At 46.2% G+C, this 23,322-nt stretch overlaps 1 protein-coding gene across 2 annotated transcripts in view; it reads right to left on the reverse strand.

Annotated features, from left to right (window-relative positions):
• The window catches only part of map3k12 (mitogen-activated protein kinase kinase kinase 12), a 58,330-nt gene that overhangs the window by 24,468 nt on the left and 10,540 nt on the right, over nt 1–23,322 (reverse strand). The window contains exons 1-2 of one of the 2 annotated variants that reach the window (XM_088633692.1): nt 9,792–10,350; nt 3,570–4,100 (exon numbers count right to left, since the gene is read on the reverse strand). In XM_088633692.1, coding sequence (XP_088489818.1) covers nt 3,570–4,032 — 463 coding nt within the window. In that variant the 5' untranslated portion in view covers nt 4,033–4,100; nt 9,792–10,350. Of the gene's footprint in view, nt 1–3,569; nt 4,101–9,791; nt 10,351–23,322 lie in introns of those variants that run through there. The other variant, XM_088633693.1, reaches the window with a different exon arrangement.

Below are 23,322 nucleotides of genomic sequence, written 5' to 3' on the forward strand. Positions count from 1 at the left end.
CACAGGCCAGACTCTGCTGCGATGATGGAAGGCTGTGGTCTTGCAACTGGCCACCTGGTATCACTTTGGAAACAAGCACTGTGTCATCTTTGCGTTTTGTGGTCTTACAGCGCACTGCTGCAAGCACCCGGAGGGAGACTGAGCACCGGGAGATAAAGGCAGGGGAGTCAGAAGATGGGAGCCGATGGCTCAGACATCGAGAGGAAAGAGAGGGAGAAGGGACAGGTGTTAGGGTGGTGGACACCGGTTGTGTGTGTGTCCTACAGCCAGATGGCAGGCGGCTGTCCTGGGCCCAAGGCCGGGGCTATTGTGTTCTGCACGTGTGGGATGAGCGTGTTTATACGAGCGTCGTGCGCCTGTGTGTCAGGCCTGTGTTAATAGAGATGAAAGGTTCTGGGTCAGCGTGTGGGGATGAATTATACATGAACCAGATTAGGCTGTGGGGGTCTCTGGGGGCCTGTGCGCTATTGTAGGGGGCTGCAGCCGGCAGACGATAGCAGGAGGGTTTTTTTATGTGGAAAAAAAGAAATTGCACTGCGGAGAGATACAGCTGAAGAAAGCGGGCTGGCGTGAGATCAGCTTGGCAGCAGGGAACACAAACACACTGTGCACGGACCGAGGAACAAACCGGCCACCAGTTTCTTGCCCACCGTTCAACACTCCAGGGTAGAATTCCACTCTGAACCTGTTTTGTTTTTTGCTTGCTCTCAGGGCAACCTGGACATTGGGGGTTCTGTCTCAGGAACAGGGGTCACTGCAGTAGCACGGTTGTTTTGTGGAGTGCATTCACCAACAAGTCTCTCCCAAGCTGAAATGTCAACACAACCACACGTTCTCTTGTGTGCCTCTCATAGCAAAGCCTGCACTGTTTCCAGAACCTGTAACTGTAAACTTTAAAAACTGTAAACTTTTATATTTCCACCCTGTTTTGTACAGGCGTACAGTGGTCAAAAGCCACCATTAGCATAAGGTAGACACAGCGAATGACTCAATTGATGAAAAATAACCTTCATCGGTTTTAGGTGCTGTCAAGCCTAAGGAAACAAGAAGAATCTGTCTGTAATAATCGACTTCCAGGCTGTCAGACGTTTTCATTACCATGTAACTATCAACCTCTTTGATGAGAGAAGGTATGAAGTGGTTATTGAACAACAACAGCAAGCTTTAGATTATATAAGAAAAGCCACCATTAGATCTCAGTCAGCATTTTCAACTTATCTCACAACTCACTTCCATGGATCTGCTTTTAATTTTAAAAGGACTAAGTGTTGTATACAGTACCCTTTATTTTTAACTATCTCGTTGTGTTGTAATGAATAGTGAAACACAAAACAGAGGACAGGTGGAAACTATGTGGAAGTGTATATAAAATGGAGAACAGGAGGCACTTTACCCAAAATGTGGTGGGAGTGCGGAGCAACCATGTTGTTGAAGCCAATAACTGGCTTCTTTCAAGACACAGCTGGATCTGATCCTGGGATCCATTTGCTAAACGATAAAGATGGGCCACATACAGTAGTTATAGTACCTCTCATTTGTAACTGGTCTGTTGTTCTTAAAGCATCTTCAGATAATGGGTCATGAAAGGTACTGTTTAAAATTATTATGAGATTAACTCATAATATTTAATTGCTCAGGTGAGAAATTAATTAAGCATGTTAGAGAGACAAAAAAGACTTTGCAGAAAGTTCTAAAGTTTGTTTAGAATCAAGCGGTAGGCTCTTACTCTATGTTATAAAGGTGTTATAAGTAGCTGTGTTAGATAACCCAGAGCATTAGATTTCACTCACGCCAGGATGCAAAGCTGTAGCATAGCACCAGTGGCCCCTACGTTCCAGGCCAGTGTTGGCCCAGGAGATTTACAGTCCAGTATCTTTCATTGTCAGCAATGGAATCGTTAGAGACAAGGACAGAAAATCGGTTAATAGATTGATTCGATCTCAGAGGATGGAGTCAATCATCAGAGTCCTGACCGAACAGGACAAGAGAGCATGCTGGGAGGGATTCCGGATTGGCCTGCTCTCACAGGAGGTTTCGACTTTTCAGTTCCAATGGCTATTGCTTTTCTCCGATTCTTTAACAACTGTAGACCTCGGGGACTGGAAAAGGGCACCACGGTCCTAGTCACAGGCACTGAATATAATTACCAGTTTGCTTTGCTTTCCAAACAGCATGAGTTGGCTCAGTGATTTCCATTGTCCTGTGATTTAAAAAAACAATGATGAAACCATCAACCCTTTGTAGTCTGACCTGGCGAACACTACAGACCTCAGCTGATATCAAACTTGTCTACAGGATCTCTCTGGTGGCACATGGGTGCTATCAGCGGCTCTGGACTACCAGAAACGAAATCTCTAAGTACTTTCCAAATGCCCTAACACCATGCTACATCACATCCCTATCTCTGTGACGTGCTCTGTGGGGATCTGCAGGGAAAGGTGCTATAACTGAGATCGATTGAGGTCTTGATGCAGCTGATGGGGCTTGATGGGGCTGTCTCTCGTGTCCAGAAATCCCCACGTCCCAGGCCATGGCCAAAGACCGAAAACAGCAAACTCCGAAACACGACTTCCGCTGGGGTTTGCACTTTTCAAATGCTCCAAAAAGCTCAGTGCGAAGTTGGCTTTTTGTCTTGGGAATGCACAGAGGCCTGCCCATCTGTCTTTTGGCTCGTAAGAAAGTTACGTTAAACCTTGCAGCCCATCGTCCAGGGATGCACCTATCAGGAATCTTTAAAGTGGGAGAGTTCCATATTGCTACCCTTGATCCTGTAAGGCAGATGTTAAAGCCTCTCTCTTTCAAGCCTCTTAATTGTAGTTGGCAGTCTTAATGAAGTGACACTGAAGTCCCTGTGGTGAAAGTCAGCAGTGGAATTACTGTGCAAGATTCCCTGATATATATATATCTCTATTTGGAGATCATTGCTGCTTACCACAGTCTGCTGTGCTATTTTATCTCCCTATTGGTTTATCAGGGCCCATACATTGGAAGAGTAGCGCAGTTGTGTTTTTTTTTTACTCAAGACTCATCACTGTAAATGTGCAAACACTGAAGACAAGGACTTCCTTCTGATTTAGAACAATAGCTGTTCAAAAGGAATATATATTCATGGGCTATATTCTGAGCAATGGTTTTGACTAAAAACTATACCTATACCTAACTATACTTTACCTTTAGGAAAAACTATACCTATGCATTGCCAGTCTTTGTCAGATTTGCTCTTTATAGCGCTTTGTGATGACAACCTCTCCTATCGACAGTTTTTTATATGAACCAGGTTGCATCAGTGTAGTGGTCCCTCTTACTACGGCAGCAACCCAGCATATTGGATGTTTCAGGGTTAGTTGGAAGTTTAGTTTTTTTCTGTGAAACTCCAAACATGAAGGCAAGTCTTCCAAATACTTCATCATAAACAAGTCATTAGTGTTTAGAATACCAGCTTATTGATTTAACTGTGAAACTCCAGTTCACTGCACGGAAAGGAAATATAGCTCCAAACTTTACTTGAAGACAACTAGTAAAGCACTTTAACTCAATTTGGATATAAACACACAGAGGAATGCCCTTACCTTCCTGGCTCTGCTTGTGCTCAGTGGAGTACGCCTTGCCAATCATGGTCCACACTGGCTTCAGACAGCCAAACAGGCCCTCCAGGAACCCGCCCCCTGACTGGCACTGAAGTCTCACGTCGTCTGATTGGCTCCTGACAGCCCCGCCCTCTGCACTCTGCCCCGCCTCTGCCCCGCCCCCTGCCTCGTTCTCATGCAGCTTGAGCATGCAGTTGGCGAAGTGCTCGGGGGGCTCGTCGCTGGGCGTGGGGCTCTGCCTGCAGCCACTGGGGCCGCCGCCCCCTCCCGCACCCGTGTCCACAGACAGCACGTTGCGCAGCACACACTGCGTGGGGGTCAGGTCCATCTCGGGGGTGCAGGCTGGGGTGTCGGGGTCCAGCCGGCGGAATGGGGGCTCCGATATGGGCGTGCTGAAGCCCGAGAGAGAGGGGGAGGGGGCTCGGGTCTCGTGGATACAGGCCATGGGAAACTGTACTCATCAGGAAGCCCGAAGCACTGGGGACCAAGAGGAGAGAATGAAGCCTGGGAACCCTGGAGAGAGACAGAGGGAGAGACAGGCATGATCACACTTGACCTGACAGGGTTGTGCTCCCTGCTATACTCCTTTTCCATGCCATGGGCTTTTCCAGCTATATCAGGCTCTGACCTGGCTAGTTTCGTGAAGGTACAGATAAATGTCTGCCTGCATTCCACGTTCCAGTGTCTGTTAAGTAGGGATGACACAGCAAGTGTCAATCTACAGTATGTTCATGGGATGGAGGAAATAGAACATAGAAAACATCAGATAAAGCAGAGCACTAGTGTTGCTCTTTTTATTTTCAGCGTTTGGGCTGCTATCTGCATGGAGTTTGTACGTTCTCCCCATGATCACCTGGGTTTCCTCCAGGTGCTCCTGTTTCCTCCTACAGCCCAAAGACATGCTGGCAAGTTAATTGGCTTCTGGGAGAACCTGCCCTGGTGTGAGTGTGTGTCTGTGTGCCCTGTGATGGACTGGCGTGCTGTCCAGAGTGTGCCCTGCCTTGCGCCCGTTGCTTGCTGGGATAGGCTCCAGCTCCCCTGGGATCCTGAAATGGATGCTGAGGTTAGAAAATGGATGGATGAATATGCTGTATTTGCCAGTAGCCATATGAATGGATTTTTGATCCAGCAGGGAAAAGTGCCTCACGACATCTTCAATGAATCATCTGAAGATAAAGATTTTGAATGTCACCAGGCATATCTGGTGTGTGTATCTAAAGCACGAAGTTCATTTCTTTTGCTGTGATGAAATCAGAATACAACGGCCTTGTTAGGATTTAGCCTAGTATTCTTATGTCAGAAGTGTCTACAGCAGAAGTAACCTTCATCAGGAACATCGTGGCACGTATCGCAAATCTTTGAAAAACACGTTCCATGAGTATTTTCATTATAAACTGTAGTGTATACAGAGACAAAGACAGAATGTTCTTTCAAGAAATATTTCCTTAATCTCAGTTACATCTAATTCAAGTCTATGCACTGCATTGTCATGTAGAGAAACACTTCTATTTTATTCAACAGTTCCTCCAGAAAAAGGGCTTTTAAGCAGAAAACCAATGTTTTAGTAGTTCAGCTGCTTTTGATGATTAAACAGAGAGAAGTCATATGTCATTGCCTTTATAGTTTGTTGCTATTAAGCGCATACCAGGACTCTTATTATATTTTCCCTTCATTGCCATAAAGTCGTCAGTGCAATATCTTCAAATCTGAAGAAGAAGAGAAAGCCTGTCTTTTCACAAAACATGTCCTGTAAATATTTTAAAGTTCTGCCAGCAGCCATATCACCCTGCAGCTCTCAACTGGAGCTCAGCAGGTATGAGCCTGGTCAGTACCTGGTTGGGAGACCTCCTGGGAAAAACTATGGTTACTGCTGGAAGAGGTGTTAGTGGGACCAGCGGGGGTCGCCCACCCTGCGGTCTGTATGGGTCCTATACCCCAGTATTGTGGCGGGGACACTATACTGTAGTGGGCGCTGTCTTTCGGATGAGACATTAAACCGAGGTCCTGACTCTCAGGGGTCATTAAAGATCCCCGGGCATTTCTTGATAAGAGTAGCGAGTTATCCCAGTGTCTGGGCCACATTTCCCCCTCAGCCTTTACCGTGGCCTCCAAATTGTCCCCGTGTATGATGGGCTTGCACTTGCTCTGTGATGGACTGGTGTCCTGTCCAGGGTGTACCCTGCCTTGTGCTCATTGCTTGCTGGGTAGGCTCTGGTTTCCCGTGACACCATGTGGTATAAAGCAGTTTGGTCAATGACATGACATTTTAAAGTTCTTTTCAATGCAGATCATTTTTGCTCATTGATTGCATTTGCTGGTACAGACGTATTCTCATTATGTAAAATGGGTTACAATGTTTTCACTTTATAAAGTGATGTCATGCTGAGCTCTAAATTAAAAGGTTCAAAAACCTGCTACCTTAACTGAAATTTTAATTTAGTTTATTAATCTACTCAAAGGTTGAAGATCTTAAGTTGCACATGATTTGCAACCGCCTACGTGTTTAAGAACTAAGAAATTGTTAAAGATGCTGAAATTTATCTTAGGAATGAGTCCATTAAGGAACCGGGTATATAACAGGCTGCTCACGTAGAAGCAAAATTAACAGGTGTGGGAGTTTAACTAGCTGCAAAATTCTCATAGCGTTGGAAAAAAAGTATTCTTTAAAATAAATCTTTGTATATGAGGGTTTTTTGGCTTGATTTCTTGTTTTCAGGAATGCAGATTGCAAAACATTAAGAGTCGCCCATTTTATGAAGGTTACCCAAGTTTCCTGCATTTAAAAAATAATTGCTTACCCTTTACACATTCTGGACACTCCACTCAAAGTGCTGCACAGGTAATGGGGACTCCCCTCCACCACCACCAGTGTGCAGCCATAGTGGCCATGATTGGTGAAGGCCAATGGGAAATTTAGCCAGGGTAACATTCTGGGATTTTTAAAGACCACAGAGAGTTAGGACCTTGGTTTTATGTTTCAGCCAAAGAACGCCTTTTTACAGTATAGCGAGACGTAAAACCGAGGTCCTGACTCTCTGTGGTCATTAAAATTCCCAGGGCGTTTCTCGAAAAGAGCAGGGGTGTAACCCCGGCATCCTGGCCAAATTTCCCCATTGGCCATTACCAATCATGGCCTCCTAATGATCCCCCTCTATGAACTGGCTCCATCAATCTGCTCTCCTCCCCACTGAGAGCTGGTGTGTGGTGAGTGGAGTACTGGAGCACTATGGCTGCCGTCGCATCATCCAGGTGAGGGTGCACACTGGTGGTGGTGGAGGGGAGTCCCCATTACCTGTAAAGTGCTTTGAGTATTTTGAGTGGAGTGTCCAGAAAAGAGCTATAGAAGTGTAAGCAACTATTACTAATGCTGGGGCATTAGGACCCACACAGACTGCAGTGTGAGCCCGGCAGTAAAAGCCTGGCAGCAGGTAGTCATAGCCTTTGCGAATTCGTTCTCAATTAACTTACAGTATATAGTTAAACAAATGACTACAACTCCCCACACATACTGTTGTACAGTCAATAAAATTATCATACCTAGGGATTAAAGTCCATTTCGGCAGAATCGTAAAACAATTATGCTATTCTTCTCTGGCTCAACACCCCCATTTCAAAACACGCACGGGTCTCTATTAAAATGTAAACGGTGGATAAACGACAAAAGCAACTAGAAAATGAACACGATGCTAATATCGCCATTTTCAGGAATAATAACTAACACATTATTAGCGGTTCCTGGTTAATGACCGCAGCTGGAGAGAACGTCTCAGATCCCGGAATTGGAAATATAAGGACACTTTTTTTTCCCCAGTAGGACAGGAGCACGGGTCGGCTGCAAACAGCGAATTGCGAAAATCTGAATTCGAACCCGGTACATCACGGCTCACCTGCACTATGGCTTTAACGCGAACTAGTCGAAAAACAACACGCACCGCCTCCGTTCCACGCACATTTTCGCGAGCGCCACAGCCACATCCCGTGGGAGTCGCGTGAGTGCTCGGGGCTGAGTAATTCGGTCCCTGTCGGCGACTCGAGCCCGCGCGCGCTCTAGCAGACCAGTTTGACGTGCTACCGGCTGCAGCTCGCCCCCTCTGGCACCAGTACTGGCTAAGTGAGTCTGAGACCCGACTCCGCAAATGTTCGCTTAAAGCTTGACCTCCAAGGACAGGAAAACAAAGCTAGACTAACTCCCTGTTTTGAAACCATGCTTTCGGACCCTAAACATGGTTAATTAGGGGACACCTTACATTACTGATGTTTCCTCGTTCCTTTTTTTTTCTGCTGTCAAATAGTTCAGGGGTCTCCTCCAGCCCTGGGACTGGAAGGTCACTATCAAGTCTCCAAGTTCCTATACAGTAAATAGGAACTGATCTGAAATTCCATGGGGTATTAAACAGGTGAGTTGTGAAATCAACCAGTTAATTTGACAGCGAGTGTTCCTCCAGCCTTTAGCATTTTGGTGGGGCCGCAGGGTAGTAGTTAAGGATGCGTATGTGTCCTGAAGGAGACGGGTGGGGGATTGTTTCTCTGCTGCAGACCCTGGTGTTCTGTGCGGTAGCTCAGTAAGGTACAGTACTTCATCCCTGGCACACAGCCCCATCCAGGTGACGGTCCCTCACTGCCAGGCCTGAGAACTCCCCAGGCCCCAGTTTGAACTTCACCTGTCTAATTAAAGAGACAGACCTGGGCTGCTGTCTGCATGGAGTTTGCATGTTCTCCCTGGGTTGGCATGGCTTTCCTCCAGGCGCTCCGTTTCCTCCCACAGTCCAAACGGATACTTGACGTTTCTGGGAGCACTGTCTCTAGATGTGAGTGTTCGTGTGACTTTGTTTGTCCGTGTGTCTGCCCTGCCATGGACTGGCATCCCATCCAGGGGGCCTTGTGCCCATTGCATGCTGGGATAGGCCCCTGCTCCCCCTACGGCCCTGAACTGGAAGGAGCAGATAGAAATTGGGTGGATGGTCTATTATGTAAAATTCTTAAAAGCATTGACAAAGTCAACCTTCTGGACTTCTTCCAAATCAACACTGAAAAACCACCCTGAACCCACAAGTAAAATCTACAGGCAAACATCTTTCAAACTGATTACCGCAGGCACATTTTTACACAAAGGGTTGTGGGAGTGTGGAACAAGCTACCCAGACATTTAGTTCCAGCCGATACCCTGACTCCACTAAAGAAAAAAAACAACTGCTGGATGAGATCCTTGTTTCAATTAAACTCACTGTCATCTGTGCTAGAAAGGCAGAGTGGCCTCTCGTCTAAACCCATTCTCCTGTACTGTAGGTCTGTAAATGTACTTCAGCGCACACTCCACCTTGACCCGTCTCGCAGGAACAGTTCAGAAAGCAAAGATGCGGGGAGTAGAGTAGAGTCTCTTTACACTCATCTCATCTGTTTAAAAAATACGAAGATCCTTTGAATTGTGCGTGACTCGCGTGGAAGACGCAGATCCCCGAAAACGTTTTGAATTGCAACGCTGTCATCTGCGAGTTTCTCACACGAGGAATCACCCGCGCAGAATGAAAACACGAGAAATACACCAGCGCTCTGGTATGTACTGTACCGTTCCAGCTGATGCAGTAAATCTCCACGGCACTGAATAAACTGTTTAAGTGTGCAGCGCGTTCAGGCTGAAGGAGGAAGCGAACCTGGCGCTGAGAAAAATGACACTAAAACAGCACGTCAAACCAACCCCATCTGTCTGTTTCACAGAAAGGAGCGATGCATCTGTTAGTTATGCACGTAGACGTGACTACCCCTCCTTTCCTTAGTGCTCCTCTGTCCCCGAGGGACTGGATTTTAAATTTTAATCGAGCGCCCCTTCTCCCTCTCCTCCCTCTGACCCCCCCCCCAACACACACACACACACACACACACAACCCCTCGCCCCTTCAGTGAAGGCACCTGGTCCCTGCGCTCGCGCGGAGGCGCAGATGCTCTTGGTCCCCGAGACCGACTCCCCCCCACTCACCCCCAGGCACGCGCAAGCACCCGTCACCGATGTCAGTCACACAGCGGGTCAGCGGGCTGTCAGGACTGCCATCACCCACGTTGGTACCCGCAACGCATCACGAAACCACAGCGTTTCTCACGCCGTCCGGACCAACACGTTTGAAATCTCAGCCTCTGCTCCCCTCTGCGTGCGCGCGAATGTCTACTTACTGCATAAGGCTCCGTGAAGCCATTGCTTTCAGTGTTTACCTGCTGCGGGCGTGCTCCTTGAATTCGCTAAACGTCAGGGTAACATCCCATTGTAATATTCGGGAAACTGCGGCTAATACGTTGCCTTTTTCGTCCACCTTTCCGCAAAAAAAAAAGAAGCAATCCTTCTTCTCTTCGGTTTATATAACCAGTGTCACCGCTAGTTCCTCTTCACCGCATCTCCGGGCAGCGTCACACTCGCCCGAGCAAGAAGCTGCTCTCTCTTCTCCCACTTGGATTCTCAACTGTATTTACCAGCTAGATCGAGCTCTGCGCCCCCGAGGACAAACCTGCGAGGATGCTCCAGTCCCTAATAACCCCTGAAGGTTTTATACTGCGGACTCTCTCAACCTACGGTCTAGGGGTAGAGAAGGAGGGGGGGCGGCCCGGGGGGGTGTGAGGTATGAGGAGAAAAAAAACCGCCTCCCGTTTTTTCTTAATCAACTTCTCCCCGCCTCCCCCTGGCTGGCGGGTCCAATCAGAGAGCAGGGCCGCGAGGGCTGGGGCAGCCGCTTGCGGCAGGTAGGTAGTGGCGCGAGCTGTAGCCACAGGCTCGCCGTGTGCGGCGCGCGCTCGTGGCCGTGCGTGCGAGCGTGTGTGTGCGAGAGAGAGGGAGAATATGAAAATGATGTCATTCTTCAAGCATCTAGCACAAACGGGAGGTGTATTAAATCCTTCCCTCTCGCCCTATCCCCATAAACACCCCCCCCGAGTTTTATCTGGTGGATATTATCCCTCTGATCTCAGACTGCAGTCGGCGATAAGGATTTAACGAGGGGTCCTCGGTATAATCCTGAAGTTACAGGCGGTATAGAGATAGCAAACGACGGGGTTGTGTTGGGAGGCAGACTGTCCCAAAATGAGTTCTAATTATGACCCGTGTAAATATTTTTGTCAAGGTGTAGCGGGAAAACGCGTGCGGTCTATACAGTGAGCTTTTCTCACTAACACCGCGCTAGACTGGACAGACTTCATCGCTGGGCTTGCCTCAGTGGTGCAGCAGCGCCTTTTAGATCACTGTCCTGTGATGTTTGAGATCGCAAGAGAACGAGGCTCTTGGTGAAAGCCGAGAAACGCGTTGCTTTCTCCCGGAACGGTAAATAAAAAAACGACAACAAAACCCTCTATGATGACAGAGTATTCACAGGGTGGACACAAAGTTGAAGAAGGAAATGTCAGATAGCTCAATGCGCCAATAATATTCTCCTGATTGAAAAATCAAGGCAGACCGGAAGCCTCCAAATAACTCTGGAGGAATACGTGGGAATTTTAGCTGCAGTTTTAACTGCATCTGCCGTGCAGTCTGGTTTGGCATCAGGCATCCCAACATGTTTATCACGTGTTTTACAGTGAGATCGGTATCCCTGAGCATGTCCCACGAAGTCCACACAGAAAGGGGACAACACGAGTCATATAAGAAGTAAACTAAACTGATGGTAAAGCCTGAAAAGAAAAATGATTTAAGATATGAAGAAACCTCAGGAAAACAGCTTTAGTGCCCCCTTAACGTAGAGCAATCACGCCTGTTTCCAAAAGCTAAACATGGCGAATTCCGGAGTAAGGTCACCACACACATAGTAGTGCCAGACCTCTAGGGAGTGTGTGTGTGGGGGGTGGACTGCCAGATTTAAGGGCAGCCAAAGGGATCAGTTGTGCAGATGTGGGTCTGACACCCAGCTTCAGGACAAGGCTACAATAAAAGTAGGGACCCCCAGGTCTGTACCTTAAAAATGAATGCATAGGGTATTAACTGCTTTTTTGATGCACTATAAAAACGGGATTAACACGTTCTGGTTCAGGTCCTGGCATCTGGTGTGATTAACCAGTTTAAATTAACATTGCTGCACCTGAAGGAATTTTTTTTTTTTCGGCGAAGGAAGACGTTTTAGCCCCGGTGACGCAGAGATAAGGTCGGGTCACCTCTCGCGTCAAAGAGCCGGAGGACGTTTGAGTTCTGACCCAATCGGGGGCGCCGAAGGACTGAAGTGGGAGACTCTTGTAGTTACAGTTTGTATATGTGGGCGGTTACTGAGTACTTTGGAAAGAGTGAGATCGGCTTAACCTGCTGGCTGCAGGACAAGAAGGCGGGACCCCCGTTCAGGAGAGGAATTACCCGAGGGGAAGGTGCAAAGCTGGAGATGGGGTGCATGAGATGCATGGTAAAGAGGGGTTTACATAGGGGTTCTTTATATAGGTATAGTTATATAGTTATATATAACTATATTAGGAGCAGGTAAAGGGTTCTCACACCTTCTCACCTGAAGAAGGCTCCATGGCCGAAACGTTGTGTTTCCTTTCTTCTCTTTTCAGCATGGAATAAACCCATTGCCTGTTCTTTTGCAGCCTACGCATGCTGGCACAGCTATATACAGTACTTGTATAACTATATTATATACTGTTTATATAGGTTTGAGAAATGAGGTTGGGACTAGTTAGGATATTAGAACCGTTGGGGTTAAAGTGACTTGGTCATCCAGAACGTTTGTTAAAATCTCCATTCAATTTTGATTTGGAGATGCCTATAGCTCTTCATTGAATTGTCTCACACTCCGGATCCACCAGCTCACAGTAACATCCCCCCACACACACACACACACCCACACACACACACGTGGGAAAAATGCAGAAGCATAGACCGGCTATAAACTACTCAGCGACATGTAGGAGGTTGAAACGCGTCTCTCCCTACTGTCACCGCAGACCTGTAGGGGTCACTATCACCAGGAGCTGATTAATCTCAGCCCTACCCTAGGCAGTACTGAGTCAATGGTACATTACTGCCTGAGGAGTAGGAGTCACAGTTGTCACTAGTGCTCGAACCTGCACCCAAACTGTGCTCAGCCCTTAAAGACTACCGTAACTAACTGTTTTTGTACATTTCTTACCCTGCAGGCATACTAAATTAAACAATAGCCTGTTGCTAACTTATTTTGTTACCTACTAATAAATGGCTTGAAAGTGGAGGGTTGAATCTTTCCATGCCTTCACTAGCTCAGAGAGCTTTCACATCTGCCCGTGTACTCTGAGTCATGGGTTAACCCGAGATGCTCAAGTAGCGATGGGGTCATTTTGCAGAATGTCCTTTGCAAAAGACAGACATGCAGTCAGCAATGAAATATATCTGACGTTCGGGATTTGCATCTGTTACTGAAGTATGAGCTTGAACAAGGGAAAAACAAGACTATCGAAGAAGCTCTTTTTTTGTAAGCGGCCGTGTGTGGGGTGAGAGGAAGTTTAATTTAATGCTCCTCTACAAATAAAATAGCTGGCAATGTGTCTATGATCTGCATAGGCAGTGTGGTTGCAGAAGCTGTGGCTGATCTTATCAAGGGACGTGGCCAGTGTTATCTGCCAACTCCCCCTCTGAAATAGTGGAATACAGCCACCCCTTGAAACAAGAGACCACCTGCTGCTCTTTCCTGGACTTCACAAACTGCTTTGACACATCTGTCTAGCCTGTCAAACATACATCTCCATCAACATGAAACAGCTCAAGAGCGCAGGGTCTGTCTCTTCACTTACAGAGTAAGATCAGTGCAGAGAACAGCAAGCACAACTGTTAACAAAGTAGATAGATCAAGGACCATGCAGGCAAAGTCTCCATTTAGTGTAGATTTGACCATCATCTCTAGGCATTTTTGCTGTGCTTACCTGGCCCCACAAATAATTAGTGCCCAGTTTAGTGTGAGATTTTTCCATTAACAAAGCAGGTAACATACAGGACAAGAAAGCCCAGTGAGTAAAACGCACTAGTCTTAAACCTAAAAGGAAGACTGGACAAAACCCAGTGGAACTCACTGGTATACCAAAGGAAGAGACTCAGCAGGTGTTTCATCACCTCAATTGCAAGCTTTGCAAATAGGGCCCAGTCGTAGTCAGAGCCAGTTTGGAACCAGACCTTTCAGATTGTATCCCAGGTCCCTCTGCTGACTATGGACTCACACATAGAGAGTACAGCCTTTACTCTGCTCCCATGTTTAATCTGAGCCTAATCTGCTGGATTAAGGTCACATGAAGTTAAAATAAGGTTTTCATGTAGTGACTATACTCAAGAGCAAAGCTGAACTCAGATAAGTGTTGTTAACTGCATGTTTATACACAGTTGAAATGCAGAATGTAAGTTAGCTCATGCAAGATTTTCACAATTTTAAAAGAATCTCAGAAGCTTTCATAATAAGGAACACTACTATGGATCCACACTGTGTCACATGTTTTTTTTACTTCCAACACAGTCAAGACAGATTCCCATTCATAAAACACAAGCACAGACACTTATGGTGCCGAAAGCCTTAACATTGGCCATAAACAGGTGACTGACAGATGATCGCTAATTCTAACACCTCATTACTAAGTCATCCCTAAAGCCAAATTACGAGTGTCAGTAGAGCTTCTCTTCCTTTTCAAACATGATCTTTTCAAACTGGACAGTCAGCCTTCAAAGGGGCAAAGTGCCACAGTAAACGTCTGCCCTGGAAACACAACAGCACCCACTGTGAGACCCACGCCTTTATAGCACAGCCACAGTCTGGAGAGCAGGCTGAGCTGTCGGAAATCTGTCCTGACTGGGGTCTTGGAAATGCCAGATGTATTTCAATTTTTAATTTCTAGATAAAAATAAACCTCCAAGGAAAGCAGTTTGCTGATGTAATTGGCACTCATGGATCAGTAGGTGGCGACCTTTTCTCTGGACCATCCATAGATTTTCTCATTGCTTAATCCAACTCAGGGTCGTGGTGGGAGGAAACCACCACACACAAACACGGGGAGAACATACAAACTCCACACAGACAGTAGCCCAGGCTTGCATTTGCACCCGGGGCCACAGCATCATGAGGCAGTAACGCTAACCACTGTGCCACTGTGACGCACCCTCCCCGAATCAGAATTTCCCAATCGGTGCCTCGTTGTGAAGACGAGGAACACAGTTTCGAAGGTGCCACATTTCAGATGAGACAGTAAATCAAGGAACATTAAAGCTCCAGTGGCACTGTTTAAGAGTAGTTATGCTAAGCCTGGTGTCCTGGCTAAATTCCATTCTGTGTTTATGTAACCTGGTCACCCTCACATTCCCAATTAATTCAATAAGTGAAGCAATTTCTTGCTTCTCCACCTGACCTGTTGTGTATTGGGGCTGCTGGTGCACAATGTCTGCTGCACTTCATGGGTGGATGAAGTGGGTCACATCCTTTATGTACAGAAATTTAGGACAAAAGGAGCTATATGGGGGGGGCGGTGGCTCTGTGGCTAAGGATCTGCACCTGTGGCTGGAAGGTTGCCGGTTTGTATCCCGTGGCCTGCAGAGGAATCCTACTCCCTTGGGCTCCTGAGCAAGGCCCTTCACCCCAGCTACTCCAGGAGTGCCAGATAAATGTCTGACCCTGCGCTCTGACCCCAAGCTTCTCTCCCTGTCTGTGTGTCTCATGGAGAGCAAGCTGGGGTATGCAAAAAGACAAATTCCTCATACAAGAAATTTTGTCTATGGTCAATAAAGTGATCTTACTGTATCTTATATGAATCCAAAGGAATGATCAAAATCTACTTTTCATTTCTGCACATCCTTACCCATGCCACATTGGGCAACAGTGCTCTGCATTTCTAATCACTGCCTGTTAAGTCACTACCAATTGAAAAAGTACTACTTCAATGATTTGCTCAGAAGCAGTTAATGGGACTAACACCTGGAACTGGCTTTCCATATTAGTCAGCAGGTAGTATAATCTGTGATGGATCTGACTCCTGTACAGTGGCAGTCCGATCCATTTCCATGTTCCAGTCTATTTTTTCTATCTGCCTTTTGAAAGGTCCCCTTTCTCTGCTCTATTGCGCCGGCCGTTATCGCAAGATGTTTTTTTTTTCACTTGCTCTATTTTCAGAGCACTTTAACATTTACACATCATTTATTTATTTGCAGGCTGTTGCAGCGAGTCATGGGAGAATAATCAGGCTCCTCCACAGGAGCGTGTGTCTAAACAGGTTCCCTGCTTTCGTGAACCAGCTCACACCAGCTCTGTGTTAATGAAAAGTGCGCACATGAGCCGCTGAGGCTTCCAGCGTTATTTCAGGTGTAGTTTTAAAGGAAAAGGAGCATCCCTGGATCACAGTATTATAAAACACATGTCATCAAGCATCAATAAAGCATCAATGATAATCCACCTGATTTAATTTTCCTAGGAAAAAAAATCAGAATTAAGTTGTGAAGTGTCAAATATTTTAGGAGTCCTAAAAGACAGAAGCAATTTTTCATTTTACTTTTGTAAGATTGGTTTCCTCCCACAGTTCAAAGACAAACTGGTAGGTTGATGGACTTCTGGGAAAATTGGCCCAGGTGTGAGTGTGTGTGTGCCTGCGTCTGTCTGCGCCCTGAGGTGGACTGGCGTCCTGTCCAGGGTATATCCTGCCTTGCACCTGTTATTTGCCAGGATAGGCTCCGTGTCCCCTGCATCACTGAGTTGAAAGAAGCAGTTAGAAAACAGATGTATGAAGATCAGTTTTAAAACTGTGTGTGGTTCCTGAATGTTCCTGTCAGTGGCAGGGCGGCCTGTTTGGGTGTTACCAATGTTATCTCATGAGCTTGTGTAGTGGAGACTGGAGCCAAGTGTCTCAATCAGTTTGAGAGGTATCTTGGTGTGTTTAAGAGCAACTTGACAATAGATCACATTAATTCAGGTAGCTTAATGGAGTATTTTTATGGTAGTTTAGGCAGTGCCAAGCACAGGGTATTGGGATTTATATTAGTCATTCAGCTGAATCTTTGAATAAATAAATTTGCAGGAGAACCTTTCATTCCTGCTGCAGAGTCACTGACCGCTGGATCTCATTTTGACCCGAGCAAATGGGAGGATAGATCACATGGACTCAGGTAAACGGGTATTGTCCAGGTAACCAGTCTGTGATATTTAACCGTTGGATCTTTTATAAAGTTACTCACCAAACTGGAGAGCATTTGACCAAAGAACAGCAAAGGATGAAACTGTTTGCAAAATTGCAACTTGGCCATTTGGCGTTTCCCCAACAGGAAGAGGAAATAACAGCTGCTGCAATGGATGGTAGAGCTAACTTTCATGTCTTCAGGCTCAGTCTATTGTTGCACAAGGGAATATGCGAGTTAGAAATTAACAGAAGGGAATTTGGGAAATCCGAGCTACTCCAGCACAGCCCCATACCAACTAATTCCTGAGACCAAAACTCTCTTCTGAATTCACTGTTTAGTCTCCCTTTCACAGCAGGAAAACAAGGCCTCCATTCTCCACCCTGTCCTGCGGGAAACTGGATACCTAGCAGATATGAATGAATTCCATTTACCACCAGTTGATCGCTGCCTGGCTCTCTAAGAGGAAAGTGACATCATCAGAAGTGGCCCCAATTCCTGCCTCCCCAGCCCCCTTCGCTCTCTCCAAATCATTTTCTTTAGTGGCTGAAATCAGGAAAAGGCTTCTCCCGTTTCGGACATGACATCATCTCTCCCGTCTCCATCCCGGGAATTTTCATTCATAGAAATTTCAGATCTCTGGGGAGGAAGCTGGCTGTGCTATTTTCTTTTTTAATTAAGCGTCTTAAGGTGAGCTCATGCCGGATAAGAGGGCTTCCCCTGCTGTCGCCAACTATGGCTAGACCCCCTTCCTACTTACACACAGAGCTGGAGACCACTGCTAATGTGTTATCACATATCCTTCTAAGCCAAGGGTCTCGAACCCTGGTCCTGCAGGTCCTATTGGTAGCATATACAGTAAATTATTCTAAAGGCCTGGAACAATTTGACTCCAATCAATTAAACACGTGCTGTGTTCAATTTACAGTTAGATGGCTGTTTGGAACAAAAATAAGGATATCCATCAGTCTTCAAGGTGTCTTAGGGTGATCTATAAGAGTAACTGGACTGGGGCTCTCCAGACATCTCTGTTCCAAGCTCACACCTTATTGTTTTAACACTGTCTTAACATGTTAAGCATTCCTGAGATGTAAAACCCCAGTCAGCTGCAGGCTGAGCTCTATCTGTACAGGGTTCTCTCAGCTCACACACACTTAACTGTACTGGGTACCTGGCCTCATTTCTCCAATCAACCCTAACTGTCCCATCAGGAGCTCTCAGTGTGTTAAAAGCCGATTGGCTCTGATAGCTGGGCAAGTGTGTGTAGATGGCTCATTCTGGACAAGTACAGGAGCCATTGCCAGATAGTCAAGACAAGTCTTTAACACTTAGCCATTCCAAATCGGACGGGCATATCATAAAAATAATGAGCAATTCAAACTATTTTTTTAAATGTTCCTGGAAAGCCACAGATCAGAGCTCTCTTTGGCTGACATGTCTATACAGTAGATGGATTCGTGTAAGCTCCTTTTTTCACCAGTGCAAAAGATGAAATCAAGCAAACTCATATGATGAATCCCCATCACCCAGCATTCAGGGCTGCACAGTAGTTTTTGGCAGAGTCCTGTAATTGACAGGGCCACTGCCAGGCAGACAGATGTGGCAACAGCTGGATCAGCCTGTCCAGTTCATATGGTTTTCTTCCAGCAATGCTTTAGGTGGAATTTTGAATAATTCTCTAACAAACAGCTTTTTCCAGGAAGTAAAGCTGACGTCCTCCCAGCTGCCACCCCTGAACAAATGTAAGTCCAGCACCACATTGGGTACCTGTGCACATACAGTAGGAAACATTAGAACTGTGATGAAATTGTGACATTTGTATAGAGGGAGCTAGATTCTAGTCATCAACAGCTCTGTCTGTCTACAGCACATCTACACTGGGTCTGGGTGGCTCGATCTGAAAAGGAGGAGAGGACTTCCACCTTCTTCTTCCCGAGGAGCCACCTTGCTCTATCGCCAAACAGCAAAGTTCAAGCAGCTGTGAGCCCTGCAGAAAAGGAGTTACCTGAGTTCCTGTATTGAGCCATCCAGTGTCTAACTGCTTTATCTAGAGGCCATCCTGGCACCCACACCCTGGACGGGACGCCAGTCCATCTCAGCACAGACGCATTCCACTCACACCAGTGCTAATTTTCCCAGAAGTTAGTTACCCTTCCAATATGTTTTTGGACAGTTTGACGAAATCTGAGCACCCGGAGGAAACCCACAAGAACACGGGGAGAACATCTAAACTCCACACAGACAGCACCCCAGGTCTAGAGTTGCACCCAGTGCCCCAGTGCCGTGAGGCAGCAGTGCTAACCACTGTGCCCCTATTCTGCTTTCAATGCATCCATTCAGACCCCTAATGATACACCTGCAAGTAAATGGAAATCTTACAGACAGCAATAAAACTGGGTCCTGGCGTTAAGTTATCCTGTGTTTGTAGAAGAATATAGTTCAAATGTTTCTGAAGAAAATGTTAGATTTGTGTGAGTAACACAACAGGTTGTGCTATTTGGATTCTCTCAAACAAAAAGCAGATGTCAAAACCAGAACAAAATCATTTGTAAAGTATCTATAGATATGCATGATCAAATAAATTGAGAACAGTATCAATGGCATGAAATCAGAAATGAGACCACACATTATGGGCCAAGAGACGTGAGAAGATCAGATTCGGTATCCCATTATTGTGTCATGAGAGTAGCCACAACGGGGGCCCCAGCGAGGAAGGGGTTAATCTTACATTCTAAGGGGACTGCCTCCTGCTTGAGCAGATCTTCCTGGAAGTCGCGTGGTGATGGGTAAGGGGGCGGGGCAAGAGTCGCCTTGGCAACACAATCCACAGCGGCCCCCAGAGTGTGAAGTCACCAGCTTAATATTAGATCCTTACTCCAGTCTGACTCACGCCAGCGCACGCACAGAATCCTAATGAGCCAAGTAGGCAGCAGGGCTAGAGCACAGCATCTCACCTGCTCGCGAAAAACTTTTAGAGCTTGCCTCTGCCCTTCCATGACAGGACCAGAACAAGAAACAGATCACCAGGGAACTGGACGGCTGAAGCTAGCTGTTGCAGGGCAACGACAGCACGGGGCAGGCAGGCACCCCTACCTTGGAGACATTTGCGAAGTCCGGATCTTTGCACGGCCGCTCGGATTTTCCTGGCTGTGCAGCCGTACGCTGGGAGGCAAGGTACCGTGTTCAGGTTTCCCCTCACTAAACAAAGTGCCGGCAGCCCTTCAGTAATCCTTTCTGCCTCCACTTGGTCCCACGGTGTTGTGCTGAGAAGGGCTGTGCATCAGTGCCATCAGGAGGCACCGCTAATTGTGTGGAGAAGAAAATCTGAACCAATGTCGCCTGCGATTGTCGCCAAATGAAGTTCGGGATGATAAATAATCTCCTGATCCAACCTGTTACCAGATTTCTCCGGCTGTCCGGTCACCTATGCACTCTCCCCAGTCCCCTTAACAGCTGTTCATGTGCTCCAGATCTGGGGATTCCAGTCCTTCTCCTGGAGACCCCCAATCTGACATGTTTTGGAGGTAATAATTAAGTCTTTAGATTTCTTGGGACAGTTTATGATAGATTACACAGTAATTGATACGTGTTAAATAATCATTTGGAACAGAACTATGGACACACTCCAGTTCACACACCGTATCCTAGAATTCACTTAATTACAAAACGTGACTTGCTTCATTGGTCAATAAATTACTAGTGATCCCAATCACTTGAAATTGCAAATTAGGTTACTAGCAGATTATCGGTCTGCGGATCGACCTGCCATTTCTCGAAGGAGGCAAGGGTAATAATCGGCTTTAACAAAACACAGCATGTTGCAGACTTCCACCACCCTTTGTGCACAGTAGTGCCCCCTGTTCTCAGGCCTCAGTGCAGTTCAACAGCTCATGGTGACTGGTGACTGGTGACTGGTGACTGCTGTCAAGCAGCGATACCGGAGAGATGTATAAATGCTGAGACAACTGCAGACTAAAAGCTAGGTTTTATTTTTACGATTTAGGAAGCGTCTCTCTGAGGCCCAGTGGTAGGATTGCCACCTCTCTGTGAGCGTTAACCTCCGGTACATTCTGTACGGGATGCAGCAAAACCTACTTGCCAACTAAAGGACTGAGTCAATTCCCACCCATGTCATTGAATCTGTGGATAATTACGAGTGAAGGAAACAATTAAGGAACCACATGCTGCTATAGTACTGGCTACAGCATTCACAGCAATATCTGAAATAGTTCGGATAGAAATTGAAAGCTCAAGCATTTGGCAGGTGAATCACAAATCAGATTTCCTTGGAAATCCCCCAAATCAATCCCAAAACATGATCTTTATTTTCTGAAAGTAAAATAATGTTTACATGAAGTTTGTTTAAGTACTTAAGGTACTTAAGTCACTTAGATGTGCTGGGCTCTACATTATATAAATGTATCAGTTTAGTTTGACTCGATAATTAGTGATTTCATGTCTGTGCAGATGTGCCTGCTCAGTAATTTCCCTTATAAGGCACTAAAATCAGGTTTATACATTGCCTGTTTAGAATTCAGCCAAGTAGCTTGCTGGATCTGTGTGACCTGCCACTCGACGTAGAATGACTGCATCACTGACAGCCAATCCAGGAGCGCAAGCTGCTTGGCCAATCGGGAAGGAGAGGGAGACGCCGGGCAGCCAATCACAGGCTGCCTGCCCTCCCTCACCAGAGCAGCGGGGGAATGAGTCATCCATCGATGTGAGTGAGATGCTCGGCCTGCCGACAAAGCTGTCAAACGAACACTCGCCTCTTCCCGAAATCCATAAAAAATATCTCTAAAACCAATCACCCCTTCAGCGTTCATGGAAGGTCAGCTCCTTTGCCTGCAATTTCCTTATCGCCGGTCTTTTGTGGTTCCTGCCTTTCAAAAACACATAAAAATGTTTGCCGCCTGTGAGTCCTAATACTGTTAGTACTAATGCTCACACATTTGGTTAGCATTGACACTGTATATGCTCTAAATATCTTAAAAATATTGTAAATATCATAACATCAAGAAAACGGACTCCACGTCTTCTGAAATCTGTGATCAAAAGAATCTGGCTTGGGCTGGTGTCCCATTTAGGATGCAGTCCAGCCTTGTTCCCCACGCTCCTGGGACTCCTGATCCCCGAGGTGCTGCAAGCCTTACTGAGAATAAGCAGCTCCTGGATAATGGATGGATTGACATTTTGATTCGTTAATCTTCAGCGTCTGGCCCAGTGCTGATGTTTTGGTATCTGTGTTTCCTATTCCTTTTTCAACCTCTTCCAAATGTCCCTCTCTGCAGTATCAGCTCTGACGTAGTGTGTTGCTCCTTTTTGCTGTTGGGAACCTCAATATGTCACAAGTTAGAAAACAAAATAATAGCATGTTAGGAGCACCTACGCATTTTGTAGCTTTTGATCATCTTTTCTGACATGTCATGCAGACATGAAGGTGATCCTGGCACACCCACAATGATGTCTTGTAGCCCTGATAAAAGGCTCCGAATCTGTCTGTTTCATCTGTTAATGGGAATGTAATGAAACCTAACTAGCTCACTTTATCTTCCTCTCCAACCGCCTTTCAGATCTAATCACTGGGTCACTCTGCCCTTCTCCCTGCCCCTCTTCTGCAGCCACAGACTCCCTCTGGAAGAGACCCGCTCTGGGATCAGTGCAGGGAAGAGTGTCCACATACATCCTAGCACATACAGGAAGGTCTTGTCCCGGCCGCTAAAGAGGATGGAATCTTTTACGCCTCGAACAGAGAAGACTACGAGGAGACCTTGGTGAAGTGTTCAAAATTCCCCAAAGCACTGATCAAAGCAACTGAGAATCAATAGTGAAACTTGAAAAAGAAGAAGAAGAAGACACATGTGGAAACAATGAAGAAGTACATTTAAAACTGAGTACAGGAGGCGCTTTTTGACCTTCAGTGTTTTGGGAGCGCAGAACGCCCAGATTCTTTCAAGAAATGGCTGTATCAGATCAATCAACTACCAACAACCAGACAATCTAGACCCGCTGAATGGCCTCCTCTTCTTTGTGATTTTTCTTAATCATCTCTGCATTAGCTGCTCCCCTCCAAGTTCTTATTTTCAGTTCCCCTTTTCCAACCATTTAGTACAGGGGGTCCCCCAATATACTTCAGGGCTAGGGACATGAAAATCACTAAATGATGTAGAGAAGGGAATTTTCCCCATAAGAAGAATCTAAATCTAAATCTAACCCTCCATGGTTAGGGACCATAAGAGTGTGAACTTTGCCCTTGTGACTTGCTGTACAGCAGAAAGGCTTTCCCAAAAGATCACTTGACAACGGAATAAAGGTGGGTTTCAGCAACCTGAATACAGTACAGTACTGTACACGATCACATAACATTTTAAACCATTTTTCTCAAACTTATCATTCACTTTTATATTAACTTATTAGACATTTAATGTAACATAATTTTAAGCAACATTCAAACTTATCTTAACCACTCTTTTAGTTGATCTTACCTGGAGAAGTGATCATCTGGGGCTTGACTGTTAATCCTACTGCACTTGCCTAACATTCACAACCTGGGATGTCACCTGCGCTACAGCTGGAACAGACGCACAGATCGAATGTGGTAAAAGTCATTGTCGTTGACCTTCATACTCCAGGTCCACAAAAATGCACCATACAAGACCGGGG

The sequence above is a fragment of the Lepisosteus platostomus genome, chromosome 1 (assembly GCF_059453375.1).
Source record: "Lepisosteus platostomus isolate fLepPlt1 chromosome 1, fLepPlt1.hap1, whole genome shotgun sequence".
Taxonomy (NCBI): domain Eukaryota; kingdom Metazoa; phylum Chordata; class Actinopteri; order Semionotiformes; family Lepisosteidae; genus Lepisosteus; species Lepisosteus platostomus.